Genomic DNA, 20,065 nt, shown 5'->3' with positions numbered 1-20,065 from the left:
TACTGCTCTTGCTGTAAACAGCATCTGAACTAAAACATACATCAAACAGCAGTTATCAAAAGAATTGTTGGTGGCTCCAGCCAGGGTGCTCATTTTCCTAAAAACGATAAAATAAACTACACTATATGAAAAAGATATGAACAACAGACCCCCCCCCCCCCCCCCCCTTCTACAATAAAAAGTCAAAGTGTTTCTCATTTAAAAAATACTGCAGCCCTTCAACTCTGTACTAGGATTTAGCCTAATTCCCAGTGCCTTTTAATAATAAACTGGAGACAAAAATAAATAAATAAACAAATAAATAAATAAATATTTGTAGTTTTGCTAATGATCAAGCACAATAACCCACTCGGGGTGTGCAGTAAGTATTCTGGGTGATTGACGCACAACGCACCTAGGCATGCATAAGGTATGTCTTATCACACAACCTGTCCTGGGTTATTTCTTACATTATGTTAATACAGTGGTAATGACCACATTTAGTAATATTTTAAAACACAAAACCGTGGAACCAGTGCTACTTAAACACTATTCAGTCTGATCTCTTATAACCTAAATACATAGGGCTCGCAAAATCACTAGCCCGACGTTCCGGGACAATCAAAAAAAAAATCTGTCAGACAACATCTTTTTTTTGGATGCTTGCCCACGGGCAATCCGATTTCTTTACTCTATAACAAACAGAACGTTGTGTTCTTTAATCAAACAGCAGTTTCTCAATCGAGATTCCTCTCACAGATTATCCCGGTAAAACATGTTTAGAGGGATCAATGTTTTTCATTGGTAATGCTTGAGTGATTTCCAGGGTGACGTACACGTAAACATTGCTTGTGACCAAAACCCGTGAGGATTTCCTCATGTAACACCACTGACAACTCAAGCAATCTTATCTAGTCACATGACAGTCTGCTCTGTGAAACGAAGGGTAAAACGGACACTACGACAGCCAAAATATATACTTTTATATCGAAGGTAATGATTTTTTTAAACAAAGTTACAGACTGGAATTACAAGCTGTTGTACTCTGCTTGCCAAGATTCATATTTTGTTATATTGTTGTTACCGTTATTAAATCGTTAACGTTATTTTCCAAAACAGGAAAAAATAAATAAATAAATCGAATACGTTAGTTATTATCATGGACTCAGATTTAGCATGCAGCATGTTAACATCGCTTTTTTCATTTCTATAATGCGATTAATAAAAATGTACCAGTAATTCTATTTTAAATGTATGGTGCTTGCTTGTAACATATTGTACCGACTGCAGCAACAGTCTCGGGTCCAAACTGTCAGTCGAGTGTAGATATACTATTTACATCCTTGCTATACGGCGTTAATTATAAGACTAAATACTTATTAAAAAAAAAAAAAAAATAATAATAAAAAAATAAAAAAATCAAACTGCTGCTGATGTTGGCTCGAACAGGTCTATGCAACCGGTACGGCAAAGCAACATTTTTTTTTTTTTTTTTTTTAATTAAAATAAGGAAGATTTCAATTAACATTTGCAATTGAAACAAAACAAACTTTATTGATGCACTTTTTTTGGGGGGGGGGGGGGGGGTGTACTGCGTTCTTCAATGAATAGGTTATAGCCAAAATAATGGATGCAGCATGGCACAAATAGGTACTGTACTTGTAATTCTACTTTTATTCACAATCCCATTGCTTTTTTATTATTATTATTATTATTATTATTATAATAATGTGCTAGTAGTGACTACTGTAATAATAAAGAACAAAGAATAAAACAATATTTATATTATTATTAATAGTTTAGCGAATGCCTTTATCCAAGGTGATTTCCTTAACTTACTCCAGCAGCTTATAGTGTTTGTTTCGGATTGTCCTTTTACTATAAAGAACAAAAGGCTTTGGACCCGAACAGGGTTGTTATAGCGAGGGTGTACTGTATTAAGTATTTTACTTATATGCGTAACAGACGACACTTGCACATTTTAAATATATAATGTGTGCACATTTGTTATTTATTTTTCACCACCCATAGTGTTCAACATTTAACAGAGGGTATAAAGAAGTTTGGATCAGAATCCAGTATCATCCCTTACAAAAAAGTAACATACTGCAAGTATACTTGTGCCAAAATTGTCTGGTTTTACTATATTATTGGTACCATTATTCTATCCTATTTTGGCACAAGTATACAAGTTTGTATATTCTTTTTGTAAATAATGCAATGTAGTTCTCAAATATTGGACAGTTCTTAGATTGTATCTTACTTCTCTTTTACATACCTGCATTGTCTCTTGCTAGATATGCACCTCCAAATTCTGACAAATACTTTTAGAAAACCAGGAGCAACTTCTGCTCTGGATCAAAAAGTTATAATGCTCTGCAGCTGCCCACTTATGTGGATAACTATCAAAAAACTAGTAGAAACTAACTAAAACACAAGCCTGGTATAAATAAACGGAAATCTAGAAAAAGTATGGAATTTTGATGTTGAAAAAGTATATGAACCCTGAGATACTGTACCTATACTGAGTGCAGTGTACTTTGTACAAATCACAGTCCATAGGTAAATTATTGGCAACTTGACATTTTTTTTTGGACAACCAAATGGCCGAAGGGCAAGTACCATTACCAAAATTTTGCGAGCCCCGATACAGTTTGAACATTCTATATTCAGTGTGGTTGTGATGAGTAACTCAGTTCATGGTGGAAAGATTATTGGGAATTACAAGTGAAGTGACTTAACAGCTTGCCTGCTGTGAACAATTAGAACAATCAATGCCAATATTTGAAAAGTGGTGGGTCTATTCTGCTATGGAAAACCAATTAAGCCTGAAAACTGGAACACTCTTTGTAACATATGTTTCTGCTAGTAGTAATCTATCTACAAACAAAATGTTTACACTATTGTGATTAAAGGTACGTGTGCTCACCTTTTCGCACACAATTAAAACAAGGGTTAAGAAATAATCTATCACCGTTCCATTCTAATACAGCAAACATAATGTCCTCATCCATCAAAATACAGATGTACAAGCTGTTGTTTAAATTACCAAAGCGATAAATGTTTTATTAAAACATATGCTGCTAAGACACACTTCAAAAGGGTTCCCTTTCAATACAAGCAATTGAAATTACAGGTATTCTAACACATTGTACGCTTTAAAGGCTGAACTTTGCATCTTAAATAATACATTGCTTAATATTTGCACCAGAATGCTTCCCATCAATATTAACAGTAGGGATACAAGTCGCATATGATCTTTCAGCTGTTTAACATCCATTAATTTTTTGGTAAAAAACGAAATTAAAGTTTAAAACCAAAAAACTGGACCGAATATGTGCAGCCCAGGGAACAAGACACACAATTATTAAACACGTCACTTTAACTGTGATAAGATGAATACAGTGTTATGTCATACAAATGTACTAAACAACATTGAACGAATGTATTAAGGAACACTCAACTTTATTTATTATTTTCCTGGTACCTCCCACATTTGCTATGGTCAGTTGGAAGTGGCAAATACCCCGTCCGAGTAGAAATACTGCGCATACCCGCCACCAGCCCAAAGTCTTTTCATTTAAAGTAGGAGGCTAGAAATCCCAAGTAGAAGGCAGGGGGGGAAAGGGGTCCTCCCCCAGCACAGGTCCAGATTTAAAGTAAAAGTTACTTGTGGGTCTATGAAAAGTAATTAAAAAATAATGTATTTATATTAGAATTTTAAAACCACAAACTTGTCTTGGCACACAGTAAATTTAAAAGTAAGTCCACATATTTAAGAAAACTGTTTGGTTTTGCAATAATTTATTACACACAGAAAAAAGTGAGGAAAGAAAGACAAAACCTGACACCAATGAAACAGAGAAATGATATTTCAGTCACAGAAACAAACATCACATTATATAGATACCATAATACAAAGTGAGACATAAGAGAAAAATGTGAAGCTGGTGTTAGATGTTAATTGGTAGTAAATTTGAATGCAGAAAAGGTAAGCCACAAGCTGTACTTTGTTTTCTATTTTTTCATGTATTCCATTTTTACAAAAAAAAAAAAAAAAAAAAGGAGACCAATTTTAGGTTTCTCAAACTATTCATGGAACGACCAGTCCTTGCATTTATTTTTAGTCTTCCAAGAGTATACATACTTTCCCATGACACCGTTTCTCATTACCTACTGAGATGAGAATGTGCATTAATACATAATAAATAAAAATGCACTTGTGAGAACTGCGATTTCAAACACTTTTACAGTTCAGAAGTTCGTTTGTTGCAATTTCTGTAAACATTAATACAATTTCCACAGTAAGTTGTATTTTTTCTCTCTCGTTTTTAATATCTTTTCAGTTCTTAACTGTTGTTTGATTAAAATAAACAATAATCTATTGGCATTAGATTGCATACAGTTTATTTAAGACTTTCAATGTAATATTGTTGTAGCTCAATTTTGCCAGAACGTGTTGCCACAAGAAGCACTCTGATTTTACCAATTTTATTTTAAGTGCTTTGGTGGCTTTAGAAACCCACATGCACTAATGGGTGAAGACATTTTGTGTTCAATATACATTGTTATAAAATGTAAAAATACACAGTTAAAATCAGTAAAGAGGAATTTAAGCTGCTGACAGCGGGATTCAACTGAAGTCACAGAAAATGACTGGTACCGCTTTATCATTCGGCCAACATCGCTTGTAAGCTCGATACTGATTGGTCCATCGTGATTCACGGTGTCCATGGAAACAAAATGCCCTCTGATAACTAATGTTTTATTCGACTTACATACATAATGAATTGTGGAAATTGACCCTACTTTACTGGAAGAAAATAAACATTTTGAATACTAGTCACTGGAACACATGAGCATAGAAAAAATATCAAATTTTTACATCTTGAAATAACTATTTTAGAAGGCTCATCTGGATTATCCGGCCACCAGCTGGAAACGAGAAGACCGAGCCCTCCAAAAAACATAAGCAAAGTTCTTGTTTAGTATGCTGGTTTATTGGACCCAGTTATTAGAATAGATATGACTCTAGGGATAGGGCCCTTCCACTTGAATTCAATCAATATGAAGACAGAATACAACAACAATGTAATCAGACAAATTAAACCGATCTCAACACAGGCACAGTAAATTAAATTGCATTAATAAAAAATAAAACAGACCTACTCACAGAAGCCTCCAATTTACTGTTCAGCAGCTTCCAGATATTTGCATAAAGATTCCATGCGCTATTGGGTACTTCCCAGGCCTTATCAGCCGGGCAGGCCACCGGGCGTAGTGGGTGTTGCCGCCCGGCTGAAAAAACCTGATCCGCCAGTCTTGCAGATGCTACTGTGCCTTTAACAATAAGGATTGATTGTGCTTCTAGTAGACTAGATCACTTGCATGGAGTTGGATGAAAAAAAAATTAAAATCTTGTAACCACATGACAGCTGTGTTACTTCTTAACACAACATTAAACCAATCAGTGAATTGAAGGGGCGGGTTTTCTGTGTTAAGCACTTCGAGAGGCTAAAACGTTAGATCGATTATTTTTAAAGCAAAAATAGTGACAACGAATGTAGGGTTTTCAAAACAAGCCAGCAATCGGCGCAGTCCACCGCCTAATACTATATTTGTGCCGGCTACTTTATTAAAAATATTAATTTGAGTACTATCATTCAGTCCATTTTTCGTCATATTACTGCACATTGATATATAGTATATAGCTATACATATGCACCAAAAAATAAAAAATAAACAAACATTCCTTTTGTTGTGATATGGTAAAAATACAGCGCCTATAGAAAGTCTACACCTCCTTTCAAAATTTTCAACTTTTGTTGCCTTATAGACTGGAATTAAAATGCATTAAAATTGTTTATTGTTTCATTTATCTACACATCCTACTCCACAACTTTCAAGTGAATAAAATATTCTAGAAATGTGTAGAAAATTAATTCAAAATAAAAACTGAAATAGCTTGGTTGCATACGTGTCCACCCCCCTTTGTAATAGCAATCCTAAATTAGCTCAGGTGTAACCAATCGCCTTCAAAATCACAAACCAAGTTAAGTGGCCTCCACCTGTGTTAAATTGTAGTGATTAACATGATTTCAGGTTAAATTCAGCAGTTCCTGTAGGTCTTCTGGGCAGAGCATTTCAAAGCAAAGACTCAACCATGAGCACCAAGGCGCTTTCAAAAAATGTTGTTGAAAGGCACAGATCAGGAGATGGATATAAAAAAAAATGTGAAAGGCCTTGAATACCCCTTGGAGCACAGTCAAGACAACCATCAAGACGTGGAAGGTGTATGGCACCACCAAGACCCTGCCTAGATCAGGCCGTCCCTCCAAACTGGATAACTAAGCAAGAAGGAGACTGATCAGAGAGGCTACCAAGAGGCCAATGGAAACTTTGCAAGAGCTACAGGCTTATGGCCAAGACTGGTCAAAGTGTGCATGTGACAACAATATCCCAAGCGCTCCACAAATCTGGCCTGCATGGTAGGGTGGCAAGAAGGAAGCATTACACACGAAAGCCCACCTTGAATCCCGTTTGAAGTATGAAAAAAAACTCAGGAGATTCTGTAGCCATGTGGCAAAAAGTTTTGCGGTCTACCAAAACTAAAATGGAAATTTTTGGCCTAAATACAAAGCATTTTGTTTGGCGCAAACCCAACCCAGTGCATCACCCAAAAAACACCATCCCTACTGTGAAGCATGGTAGTGGCAGCATCATGTTATGGGGATGTTTCTCATCGGCAGGGACTGGGTCACTTGTCAGGATAGAAGGGAAAATGAATGGAGCAAAGTACAGAGAAGTCCTTGAGGAAAACCTGCTACCCTCTACAAGAAAGCTGAAACTGGGACAGAAGTTCACCTTTCAGCATGACAATGACCCAAAGCACACAGCCAAAGCTACACTGGAGTGGCTAACGAACAAAAAGGTAAATGTTCTTGAGTGACCCAGTCAGAGCCCCGACCTAAATCCAATCAAAAATTTGTGGCATGACTTGAAGATTGCTGTCTATCAACGCATGATGGGATATCAGAGGAACACGTGTCAGCTGATAAACAATTGCAAATGCTTAAGTGCAGAGGTGCTGGATTATTACAGTCCGGTTTCATGCAACAGTTATGATGGTGACCAAATGTGTGCGAGTACTGTTGTGTAAAAAAAAATAAACAGTTGCATTCAAAAAATGTAGAACAGCAAAACAAAAATAGACATGCATTAACAAGTGAAAAGGTTGCCTTTTTTTTGTGTGAACTCCAATAAACCTATGTAATCTTTCCCCAGTCAAACAGCAGAAGTGCGTAATTAAGCACAGTAATCTACCATCATAAAAAAAAAAACAGTAATGAAAAAGAATGTAGAACATAAAGTGCAACTATAGTCAACAAATTATTCAAATTCTTTCTCGTATTATATATTTAAGGTAAGGCAAGTTTATTTTTCTGTTAAAAAGTGCTCCCGGCTGTAATGTTCTGCCGCCCAACTGTAAAGGCTTCCTGGGGAGAACCCTGCGGTAGGCTGCAACACCTCTTTGAATCCAGTTGCTTAAAAAGCACGACTTTCCTCACATTTCTATCAAGCATCCTTTGCTTGTTTTTCAGCTTTGCCTCGTTAATGGCTTATTCAGTTTCATAATGGTTCAGAACTTTAACAGTTTACTTACTTTCACGACTTTTGCATTTGGTTTTGCAGTTTGTCAGTTCAGCATCATTATTTCATTTGTCATGAACCCCTTCAGCTCCAGGACTTACGCAGGTATGTCAAAAGACAAAGCACCTGCAGTACCATGACTTACCTGTGTATGTCATAGTTTGCGGTGTATTCTTTGTAGTTTCTTTCAACCTGGTCCATCAGTGTACGTGCTACATAGCCGGTGTTGGTACTACGGAAAATTTGTTTTGCAGTTGTGGGGGTTGGGAATTTGTTTAGTGACATTTTTATCCAATCACATTTTGCGCAAACATCCTTTGCATCTGTGAGTGCATTGAGAACAATGGAAGACACGGCAAAAGTAAAGAAAAGTTTGTTGTCTTGAAAACAACAACTTTGAAAGACTTTTATTTTGTGAAAATGATGAAGACGTCTTCTACAGCAATAAAGCAATACAGCCTGCCATTCACCTTTGCACGCTTTCAGGGTTTTGTGTGTGTGTGTGTGTTTTTTTTTTTTTTTTTTACCTGAAAGTTGTTCACATTCCTGTGCACTCAACACCAAAAATAAAATGCGAGTACTTCACAAGTAAACAAAACATACACAAAAAACTTAATGGTGTGATGTGTTTTAGCTGATGTTATGCAAGTCACAGTAAAAAAAAAAAAGTAAAGAAAAAAGTTTATTCAATCTTACATATGTATGTTTTCCGTTACTTTTATTCCTCAGAAATCTTGTGTTTTGTATTATACTGTTTGCAAATACATTTTTTTATTTTATTGTTCCGTGCACGTGCTAGTTACACACAATTTTTTTTTTATTTTTATTGTGCATGTTTGTATTCTTCTAAAAAAATGTATTCTTCATAAATAAAAGTATATCAAATTTGTGTGTCTTCTTGTACTGTGTTTGACTGGCACACATAGGCTTAGTGTTAATGGATGGAATGTGAAATATATATATATATATATATATATATATATATATATATATATATATATATATATATATATATATATATATATAGGCACCTCCAAAATTATTGGTACCCTTGATAAAAGAGGAGCAAAAAAGGCTGTATAAAATAAACACAGGTAATGAGCTATATTGTAATTTTCCAACATGTGGAATATATTGTATTTATTCATGATTCAAGGGAATCAACCAAAATTACACATTTCTTAAAATGATATATTTATTTCTAAAAAATAAATAAGTCTCACAATTATTGGTACCCTTGTTTTCAGTACTTTGTCCACCCTCCCCTTGCAAAGGTAACGGCACCGAGCCTTTTTCTATAATTTTTTATGAAACTGGAGAACACATTGGAAGGGATCTTACACCTTCTGCGCTTATGGACTGCCCTCTTCCTAAGGCTACCTGTTGCTGTAACTTGAGGAAAATAATGCCGCAGCTGGTTTTGCATGCCTTGCAAGTGCGACAGGATGATGACCTTTATGTTCAACTCACAGAATGAATTCTCTCATGAAATCTGCCATCAGAGAGAAAGTTCAAAACTGCCATCCTGCACACGTTAACACCAGATATTTAAGCTTTTGAATGAATGCCTTGATCAAGTCATTCATAAAAAAAAGGTTCGCATTGTAATGTGTTTACACTTTAGTAAACATGTAAAGAAAAATTGGATGCATTGGTGGGTCTCAATTCATATTAACTTATTGCATGGTTTATTCGTTAATATTAATGATGTTTATTACCACTCACCTGCTGCTATTTGCCGTGTCTGTACACACATGGTCTGTCTAATCCTTTGGTTCTTGACCTTACTTCCTTTGTGCTACTATTGGATACACTGTATTACTTAAAAGGGGCAGTACATTTCTGGACACTACATGTATCATGTCCTTCTAGACTTTTTGCGCCGTGCAACTGAATCATTTGAAAGGGGTATATAACTTTCGTGTGGGGCTTACCGCTTTGTGCTATCCTTAAAGCCACCATGTAGGATGAGTGGAGAGCATTAGTATTCACACTGCTTGTTTGAAAAACGACGTCCTGTTTTATTCAGATTCACAGATTTCCTCTAGAAAAAAATCATTTGGTTTGTCCTTCTGGGAAGGATGCTTGGTTTCTAAATGACGGCGTTATACTTTCATGAGCAAGTATTTCACCACAAAGAACACACTGCGGTTGCGGGTTAGTCACAGACCAACATGTAAACTCCAGCTCAGAATTTTTTGTCACTTTTCGCTTGTGAAACATGATTTCCATGCTCGCATTCCTCACTGGCCGTCTTAGAAGCAGGCTTTTTCAAAAAACGATCCACATTATTAAACAATGTAGTTCGCTAATACTGAAACTCATACACAAAAAAGCTTGTTTTTCTAAAATGGTCACTTAGTTTATTATGTTTTCATATGAGATTAACTCTACTTTGCTTCACTGATTGACTCCACTCTTTTATGGTTACCAAAATAATCGTCGAGAAATGTCATGGAAAGGACCATATACTTATCATACCCAATTCTAAAAAAACTCGCCGTTCACCCTTCACAGTTTAGTGCGTAACCTCCAAAAACAGCGGTATATCTGTAACTAAGTACTGGTTACCTAAAGAGATAGCTGGGACCCACAGATATGAAGGAAGGAAAGTAGAAAGTATTAATGAATAGTAATATAGGGAGGGCGTGCTGTTTTTGAGAACCCCTGATCTATCTAAACAAATTCCTAAAGACTTTTCCTCCTAATGTATTAATCACAATCCTGTTGTTGAATGATCCACTCCCAAAAAAACATGATACAAGACATGTGAACGGCCAGTGAAAAGCAGAGAAAAGGGTTTGATTTGGTATGAGATATTTAGCAGGACTATAAATAACTACATATGCAAACTATGGTCCCTCCTATTATAGTGGAAAAAAGTTTGTCATCATCCACCTCCTAGTTTTAGTCTGATACATTTTTTTTTTTTTTATTTTAGACAAGCTCACCAATCCCTTTGAAGTTAAACTTGCACAAAATACTAAATTTGATGAAATGTGAGACTGAAAAACAAAAAAAGTTCTAATAAATATTACAAGAAACTCTGATAACCAGATTTATTTAAATATGCATAGCCTATACAGCCTCATAGAGCAGTTTCATCTAAATAAAAACCTTCAAATGTCACCCATAATGACAATTTATCAGCCATTAAATAAACACATCTTTGTGTTAGTATGTGCAAGCATATTCCTACATCATGCCACTTTATTCCATAGTCTACATGCTTCACTGAACAGTAGTATAGAGATCAGTACCATACCTCAGGTAGAATTTCATCTTTAGTTTTTAAAGGCTGCGGTTTCCTCATTTTTCCAGGTCCCATACAGTCATCATCATCATCATCTGCTTCAGAAAGCACAAGACAGGGTGATGTGGAGGAGGAAGAAGATGACGAGGAAGCAGAATCACTGGGAAAAAAATGTTTTAGATTAAAACAATTCCAGTAATATCAACCATAATTTTAATTTAGTGTGCAGTAGCTCTACATTTAATTCCAAGGATTTTGCACAACAGACATCTGAAGTGGTGAGTGTGTGACTGAACAAAAAACGAGATATTACACCACAACTTCCGTAAGGGGCTCTACCATAATCAAACTTTCTTTACATTTAGCGGTGCCCAATTATTTTATCCTCTTTGTGTCCAAATGTGAATTAACAAGCAAAAGAACCAGAAGACATGAAAATCTAATTAACCATCAAGGGGTAAAAAAAGTCAGTAAAACAAAAAAAGACAACAGAATCTCCCACCTCTGTAGAACCATCTGTCAGCACATCCCAATTCCCTTAACTGAATACTGAGTTTTAAAACATCTGTGGCACATGGTCACAAAAATGTTCCTAAATACCATATATTACTCCACCCCCCCCCCCCCCATCCTCCCAGTGAAAGTTTAAATATGCATAAAAACCTTTCTGATGAAGAGTCTTCAGATGGAGTGCTTTCATCATTGCCTTCAGTAGCACTCCCCTCCTGAATTTCACTCTTCACAGTCGCATGACCCTGAGGAATGTTTCCACCTTCCTCAACATGCAAGCTTGCTGCTTCCTGTGTTTCATCAAGACTCTGCGAGGTGTTAATGAAATTAAGGGACTGCATTTGGGCAGCCACTGAAACCTCCATCTCTTCATCACTGGACTTCTGGTCAATAGCTTGACTTGTCAAACCAGTTATGTCACAAATATTTGTTTCTGGCTTTTGAAATGTTATATCTGCGTCATTAAACTTGTCCGTAACTTCTGGCAGCAAATTGACATTTACTTCTTTAGCACCTATGAAATCCTCAATACCAGGCTGATGTTCAGCATGGACTTCAGCATCAAGTTCCTCATTGATCACTGTAGTAAATTGCAGCTTCTCCATTTTACCAGACTCTGATGTCTGAACAGAAAATGTTTCAGAAGCTAAGGGTTTATAATCATCTTGTTCTATCACAGCAGTGTTTTCCAGAATACTGTCAACTGTCAAAGACTCCTTGGTTGTTGCTGGTTGTGCCATACTGCATCACATTAATAGCTGGAGGAGGACACACACAAAAAAAAAACAGTGTCAGACTGACACATAATTAAGTACATATCACATTGTATACAGTAATTCAACTCTTAATTGCTTCAATCAAATTAGCATTTAGAAAAGGAAAGTTAAACAGAGCTTTTTTAATAATTATTTGTTACCTCTCAAACAATCACTGTAGCTGCTGACATCATGCTCATTAGTTACTATGGTACATTGTGGAATTAACATCTATACCAAATTCAAGAATAGTCTGTATGTGCATAAAATGGTTATTGTGCATTGTGACAACCAACATTAATAATCACTTACTGGGATTTAATGAATTGCATTTGCTTTTACTCATAAACACTTTGGTAGCCTCGTGTGCACTTCAACTGACAAAAGTCTGTCAATAAGGCAATCTGTTAACGTCAGCTTTTACGTTGCTGCATTGCACACTCATGTGTGTTTGTCAAGGAACAGATCATATAAACCAGATTTTGTCAGAAAATAGAAAAGGCTCACAACTGAAGTAAAACACTGCAGTTTGCAATACACTTCGACCAGCCACACCAGGAGTAGAAAATTCCCCAAATCTTAACATGCCCACCTGGGCATGTAGCTCTAAATTTGAACACAGAATTTGACAAGCCCATCTGGCATGCAGAGTCATATTCCTGGTACCTCTAGTTAAAAATAATAATAAAATGTTGTCATTGTTTTAATTCAACACAGTTATATCAAGACTGCAAGTTCTTGCGTGCGTGCTAAAGAGACAGTCCGCTGCCACATTTGTAACCTACTTTAAATTACTTCACAATTTCAGCTTGAGTGCCTTTAAGTAAGATGACATTGGCTGCAACTCCATTGTCCTTTTTTTATGCACAAATAAGCTTACTTGATTTGAAAAACGTCATGAACGCTACAAACAACAGCTTACACTACTTGGGTTTGATTAAATGAGTAGTACACAACAAAATGTGAAAGCTGAACATTAATTCCAACAAAAACCGACAATTTTAATGAAAAAAAAGATATTGTAGCCTACTTCAATAGGAACATTAGCCTGCTACATTATATTAAACCAAAACAATGAAAAATAATAACAAAACCAAGAGAGGAACGGAAAAGCTACTTATATTTACGTTAATTATCACTTATTACACACGTATGCTATGTGTGTCATGTTACGATAACAGTACAAACCGTGGGTCAAAGTTTGGTTACAGGCACAACCCACGTTACTTTATTTATTTATTTATTTGTTTATTTATTTATATTTTTACATCAATGTCGTCCTTCTGGAGTCCTCTGAATGTCTTAATATGTTTGTTTTTTTAAACCACTTAAATACAAAGCCATAACAAAGCATGTATACAGGCTTTTTTTATATAGGCTATTTATTATTTGTCCTGCAGTTGTCTATTTTTTTCTGCACATATACTACTTACATGATGTAGAATATGTGAATGTAAACATCTAATACTAGTATGTACAATACTCTACAAATAAACGTGTTATGATTTTGAATGTGCAGTTCTTATTGCCATTGCTACACCTCTTTCTTTACAAATTACACCTCTGGTTTTTGTTCCAACCAAGCTCTGTTACTTAATTGAACCCTTAATTGAACTAATTAGCTTAATTGGACTTTTTAAATAGTGTAGCTTATAAAAGGTTGGAGAATATAAGATCCTTATACAATTTTGGACCTAAATTGAAATCTCCATCTGTTAAAAATAATTAAATGCTCAGATTAGGCAAATTATTAGTTCAATTATGCAACCGAGTGCTTGGTTGGAACAAAAACCAGCAGAGGCGTCGAGGATTGAGAAATCCGTTTAATAATCAAGTTAATACGTTGGAATTGGGGGGGGGGGGGGGGGGGGGGTGGGGGGGGGGGGGGGGGGGGGGGGGGGGGGGGGGGGTTGGGGGGGGGGGTGGGGGGGGGGGGGGGGGGGGGGGGGGGGGGGGGGGGGGGTGGGGGGGACTTTACGGTTTTTGTTACCAAATGAGTTACGGTGTTTATACTTACCAAAACAATGGTATACTCAATGCCACAAAATAGAATTATTTTAAAATCCATATGTCACGTTTCATATTACAATCTGATTATTTTATTATACACTAAAATGCCGGGCTTACACTGCACGATTTTTGCTGATCGCCGACAAGCTGAGGTTGTCAGGACAAAATTGTCAGTAAGTGTGAGAGGGTCTACGATGCCCTGTTCTGATGCTCTTGTGACATCCCGACAAATTTCTAACATGTCAGAAATCTTTAGTCCCCGACAAAGCAATTTGTGAAATGTGTGAGGGGCTATGGGCCAATTTCTTGATGATGCTGCCAGCAGCCAATGGGACAAGGTAGCAACAATGGCGACGAAGAGAAAGTTTGTGGCCCGCAAGGTGTGGAGCCTCAAAATTGAGGAAAGGATGGTGGAGATGTGGCAGGAAAACCCATGTCTCTTTGACATAAGTGACATTTTGTATCATGATGGCTCACTGAAGGAACAAAGATTGAGAGAAATTGCTTTGGAACTTCAGGTACCTGGTAAGTAAATACTTGTTATAAGTTGTTAATGCTGAAGCAGATACTGTGTGTGGTAGTGTGTGCTCTCATGACAATCAATTTCTACAGTCACTCATATTCGATATCCCTTTCAAACCCCTACTGTATGCTTGTATTGCTAATTTAATCAAAATACTAGGAGTTAATAATAATAATCTTTATTTTTATATAGCGCCTTTCATAGTGGACCACCATCACAACGCACTTTACAAGATAAGAGACTGGGTGTGTGAACTATGCATCAGCTGCAGAGTCATTCACAACAACATCTCACTCGAAAGACGGAGCACAAGGAGGTTAAGGAGGTTGCTCTTTAACCACTGGACCACGCAGCCTCTATAAAGAGTTGTAGATTACGTTGTTGCATATTTAAACTTATGACAAACTTGTAGTAGCCTACTATTAAAGTTGTATTCTAGTCTGTTCAAAAGCGCAACACTCGCTCGTAGTACAAAATATAATTTACAAAACACAGGATGCTCATGTTGAAATCACACATGTATTTGTCAGTTTATTTAATTTGTATCGTCTTCATACGAGTAATACAACGTATTTCAAAATTACATTCCAGCGTCGCCTCACCTCGAGCTCTCGCTGTAAAATCGTCAGCCCGTACTGGCCACGTCTATTAAGCCAATTGTACGCCTAAATGGATGATCTTCCTGTTTTCTGTGCAAAACAATGCACAGACAGCAACGATCGCCTCCTCGCTTGAGTTCATGATTCTCCCGAATGATGTCTACGATTCTACAATGAAAATAGGTGCAAGCCGTGACAAGATCTCTCGTGTAGTGTGTGTCGCTTGCAATCCCCAATCTACAGTGAGAAATCGAAGCTCAAATCAATAAGTGTGAGTGGCGCTGCGTCTTCCAATTGCAAAAATCGTGCAGTGTAAGCCCGTATTAAGTGTTCTAAAAAAAAATAAAATAAATAATACATCTTTGAGCTGTAACTATAAGAAATTTATAATCTAAAGATGGTTTTGAGGGCTTCCGTCAAAACCCCATTTCGAACCTTGACATCTGCGAGTCACTAGAGGAAAATACGAACCATAACACACATGCAAGCCTGTAAAACAAAACAAATAAAGAAGTACTGTATTCCGTGAAAGAAAAGTCAACAAGTTCGTCACAGTGCACAATACAATGATCACTTCATACAACACAGCACACTGAGACTAAAGCTTTTGTTTGTTGGTTTCTGGTAGGTGCAAATTTTATTTTCTCTCTGTTGTAAGGCACTGGTACACAAGTTCACAAACACATGCACACCTTTACAAAAGACACGAAGACAATCATCAAGTGACCACTGATTAATTTTCCCCTAACAACAGCGGAACCATTTAGAAACCGCAATAATATCATTTATATTACCAGCCTTAATCGATTTCGTACAGTTTACTTGTACATTAAATACATTTTTGAACAGCTGCATCAATGAGACACTTCATACAGATATAAAAATGATACTTGTGCTCAATACTACTACGGCTATCTACTGCACATAGTGAGTTCTCTGCAAATGTTGCAATTGTTTTTTTCAGATGTGAGATATTATTAATGTTCATATTCACATTATTGGGTAAGGGTGTCTGCCAAGAAAAAAAAAACAATAATAATAATAATAATAATAATTAGGTGGTTTGGCCTATTTAATTTCACTAAATCGGGGGAAAGCATATGTGTTTATTTAAGAATTAAGTTGAAGAGCTACATGTGACCATACAAGTCATTCCAGCTATGTAATATTTAATGCTTTATTTTTTTAAGTGGATGGGAAACGGTAAACACTATTTGCAAGAAATGATATAGGTACAGAAACAAAGAGTCATGTGGGAACAAATACAGTAGTTTAAATCTGTAATAAAGTAATCGCTTGCTTTTGTTTTAGGGCATTGAAAAATTGTAGGTGCCCGTCTCGCATGTAGGCAGATATTATATACAATACAACATCGTTTGATGGGTACATGGCAGTCATTCTAATAACTGCTTTGTTGTAGAAAGTTATGTGGGAAAAAAAAAAAAAAAAAAAAAAACGAACATTATTTTAATACATCAACACATTCTGCTCCTGCTCAAGTACATGGCAAATCCGATAGGTCATATGTCTACAATAATCGACACATTGCTCTAACCTTAACCATCCATAATACATAACGCGTTACGATTTATTCAATGATACACATGTGATCCGTGTATAGTATATGAAAACCATAAACAAACATATGTAAATGTACTGCAAGACACAGACTAAATCAGTTACACATCAATGAACATACCGATAATTCTTACTGCAAAACAAAAAAGCTATTATTCTACATTCGATAAAGCAAAACAAAAAACGTGGTTACCAGTCAAACACGTTGCTTACTTCCATTCAGTCTGTTCCGCTTGCCGATTTCTACGCACGACGTAGAAATTATGCGTCATTTTATGACGTTTGGTGCTTGTATCTGTATTCTGGACCTCTCTCTCTCTCGGTTTGATCTGCACACAGAGCTGGGGTTGTTTACGCTCTAATTCAGCGGTTTTTTTTTTTTTTTGTTGTTGTTGTTAGCGGACCACACAATAAACAGTATAGTTTATTGAAAAATAAGCACGTAAAAAAAAAAAAAAAAACGGTTATAATATTAAGAATAACCGTAGACTTAGCTTTCTTTGTTTTAATGCGATGGGTGTAAATAAACAGATAAATAACAATATACATACCTAAATACACCAAAAAGTAAATACAGAACTAAATAAATACATAAAAAAACAAAATAAATAAATAAATAAATACAGTTGAACGGTTCTGGTTTACTTTTCAGGTTCTATGCTTCAATGCGTAATTCGGCTGGTCAAGAGTACTCAATTTTGTTATGTTAGACTCCTGTGTATGTGTGTGTGTGTATATATATATATATATATATATATATATATATATATATATATATATATATATATATATATACACGTTCCTTGGTTCTATTTATAGCCAGAGTCCCGGAGTTGCAGCTTTGCTTAGCAGAGTGGCAGCAACTTGTTCAGCATTCGATGTGGAGCGTAAAAGGTTCAATTTCGCTTTGAATTTTATAGACTTTTCACTCTGCTGAGTAGCCACTTTCATGAGTCCATTTGTTTATCTTGCCTTTTTAACTCGCAAATCTTTGAGATTTGTCTTTTGTCTGCTTCATTTCGTCCTGCAGCTTGTTGTTGCAGTTGGGACTTGTTGACATCTATACTTGATGTCTTCCTTGCACCAAACCGCTTGTGTTTGCAGTTTTGCAGTCTCTTCACTGATCTTTCAGCCTCGCCCAGTCCAGATGCTCCCCTCCTAGCCCTGGTCATCTTCAGTTCAGTATTCCTGCCAGGAACCAAAGGACCCTTTTTCTTAAGACACAGCAGTTTCATTAATTAATCCAGTTATATCATTAATTCATGTTCAGGTATTATCATATTCAGGGAATATGTCCTACAGCCCTCACTGGGCAGATTTAATTCAATCTCATCCTCCGTTGAAGCAAACTGAGGTGGATGGAAGGACTCCAGTTCCACAGACTGATTAAAGTTGAAGGATGTGATAACCTAGTAGAGGAAAGCAGGGTTGGTGCACAGAGACACTCTGCTGCCACCCTCCCAAATATGCATACAGGAGTTGTGCACAGACAGCGCCTGCAGCTCACTGACCCGCTTAGTGGAGGTGATAGCCACTGGGAAGGCTGTCTTCATAGACAGGTATAGAGTGTATGGGCTGAAACGGGGCCAAGAGCCACCAACGGTCTGGCCACAGAGGATGCGGAACTCGCTCTTGTGGCGCTCTCCAACCTGTTTTCCTTCACCCGGGGCTGAAAAGCCACACAGATGCTGCAGACCACATCCCTCTCGAGGGCCAAGGTGGCATGCTGGACTTCCAAGCACCGCGCACAGAGGGTATGGTTATCCTCCTGCAGGATATTTGCATTCCAGACAGTGCAGGGGTGGAACCCCAACTTGCCTGACATACATCTGGTGTTCTGCATGGGCTGTGCACCAAGCACCGATTAATAGTGCGATGCAGTGCGCTCACCCACTAGTGCTGTAGCGGAGTGTATTGAACACCATGTGTACTGAGCACTCACCGAGTACCGTAGCAGCACCGTGCACTCTTGCGTTAGCTCTGTAGCAGTGGCCAAGCACTGTGTGCACCGTGCGTACCAAGCACCGTGCGCTGTACTGTGCAGCACTGTGCCTTCGTGTTCTAATCGCTGCAGTAGAGGGCACCAAGCACCTTGTGCACCGTGTACCATGCAGTGCTGTGTCTGTGCACTGACGCTGTAGTACTGGGCACCGTGTGCTGTATACAGTGAACACCTTGCGCACCATGATACTGACATACCAAGGGCTATGCATGCGCCATGTACCGAAGCACCCTGTGGGCAGCTACGCAATTGTGCCTACCCTAACCGCGTGGTCACACACCTGGTCAGCACGTAGTGAGTTGAAACAGACAGCAAAAAACCATGGTAGAATAGATAGCTAGGGGAGAGCACACTGTTTGTTTACAAGGCCCGACTCACCGAAGTGGGCAGGCCTACACAGCCTTGGAGGTTTGCTCGACAGTGGGGATGCGGCAGGGCCTAGCCCTGTGGAGGAGAGCACGGCTGGAAGAGTCACTCAATAGGGGGGATATTGCAAGGCCTAACCCCGTGGAGGAACTGTGCACTCTCAAGAAAGAAATAGACAATCACTTGCGGGTGACTGCACAGGCAGTCGCTCATACATGACAGACAGATAACAAGAGCGCCTACCACGCAAGCGAGGAGGCCCCTGAACGACAGAAAGGCGAAAAGCTCTGTCTTTTCAAAGTCGGTGATTCCGGGGAAGTGGTGAGCCAATTTTCAGCATGAATGCAAGGGAAATACAATTGACTCAATTCAACTTGAGAAGCTCTTTTCTATCAACACGCTCAGCTCAACGTCTTGAGAAGGAAAAAGAGAAATTGCTTCCTCAGGATGACAGTTTTTATTCCCTCAGTGGGTGGGACTGAGTGATTCATCCCAGGAATAGGGCCTATTCCCTATTCCTCTCCTAATAGAGAGCTCAGCGATACCTACCCAATGGGCAGGCATATCCCATACATAATGTTCGTTAGTGGTCACCTTCGAATTGAAAGGGAACTTAGCACACTTGCTCATCCTACGTTTATACAAAACATTTTAAAATAAAGACGGCTCCATTATTCTCTGAAATGACATTTGAAAATTATTTAAATGAAAAGTGAAGCCTTTTTAAGCATTTTGTTCAGTAAGGTTCGCTCGCCGATGCCGAGTCGAATGAAGTGCTTCATGCTCAGTGCAAGGTACTGCAGACTTGCATAATCCAGTGTCTCAAGTGAAAAGCATCAC

At 37.6% G+C, this 20,065-nt stretch overlaps 2 protein-coding genes across 2 annotated transcripts in view; both read right to left on the bottom strand.

Moving 5' to 3' along the window:
* The window catches only part of LOC121324671 (H/ACA ribonucleoprotein complex non-core subunit NAF1-like), a 30,641-nt gene extending 22,727 nt beyond the window's left edge, over positions 1-7,914 (bottom strand). The window contains exon 1 of the mRNA XM_041266820.1: positions 7,775-7,914. Within this exon, the coding sequence (XP_041122754.1) occupies positions 7,775-7,914 (140 nt within the window). The remainder of the gene's footprint in view (positions 1-7,774) is intronic.
* A 2,968-nt stretch (positions 7,915-10,882) lies between these two features.
* Positions 10,883-17,129, bottom strand: LOC121324597. The gene is made up of 3 exons (XM_041266704.1): positions 17,051-17,129; positions 11,546-12,150; positions 10,883-11,042 (listed from the first exon to the last, which is right to left on the bottom strand). The coding sequence occupies exons 2-3, from the start codon at positions 12,130-12,132 to the stop codon at positions 10,883-10,885; spliced, it is 747 nt and encodes a 248-aa protein (XP_041122638.1). The 5' UTR covers positions 12,133-12,150; positions 17,051-17,129.
* Between the last annotated feature and the right edge of the window lie 2,936 nt (positions 17,130-20,065).

This window comes from Polyodon spathula, chromosome 1, assembly GCF_017654505.1.
Source record: "Polyodon spathula isolate WHYD16114869_AA chromosome 1, ASM1765450v1, whole genome shotgun sequence".
Taxonomy (NCBI): domain Eukaryota; kingdom Metazoa; phylum Chordata; class Actinopteri; order Acipenseriformes; family Polyodontidae; genus Polyodon; species Polyodon spathula.
Note: the sequence above shows the minus strand (reverse complement) of the source record. Positions and strands in the feature narration are given on the sequence as shown.

Bases quoted from the DNA above. Each gene is read 5' to 3' on its own strand.
- LOC121324597 (XM_041266704.1), bottom strand. From the start codon at position 12,132: ATGGCACAACCAGCAACAACCAAGGAGTCTTTGACAGTTGACAGTATT. The intron at 11,043-11,545 runs GTTTTTATGCAT...TTTTTTTCCCAG, and splicing joins GAAGACTCTTCATCAGAAAG to TGATTCTGCTTCCTCGTCAT.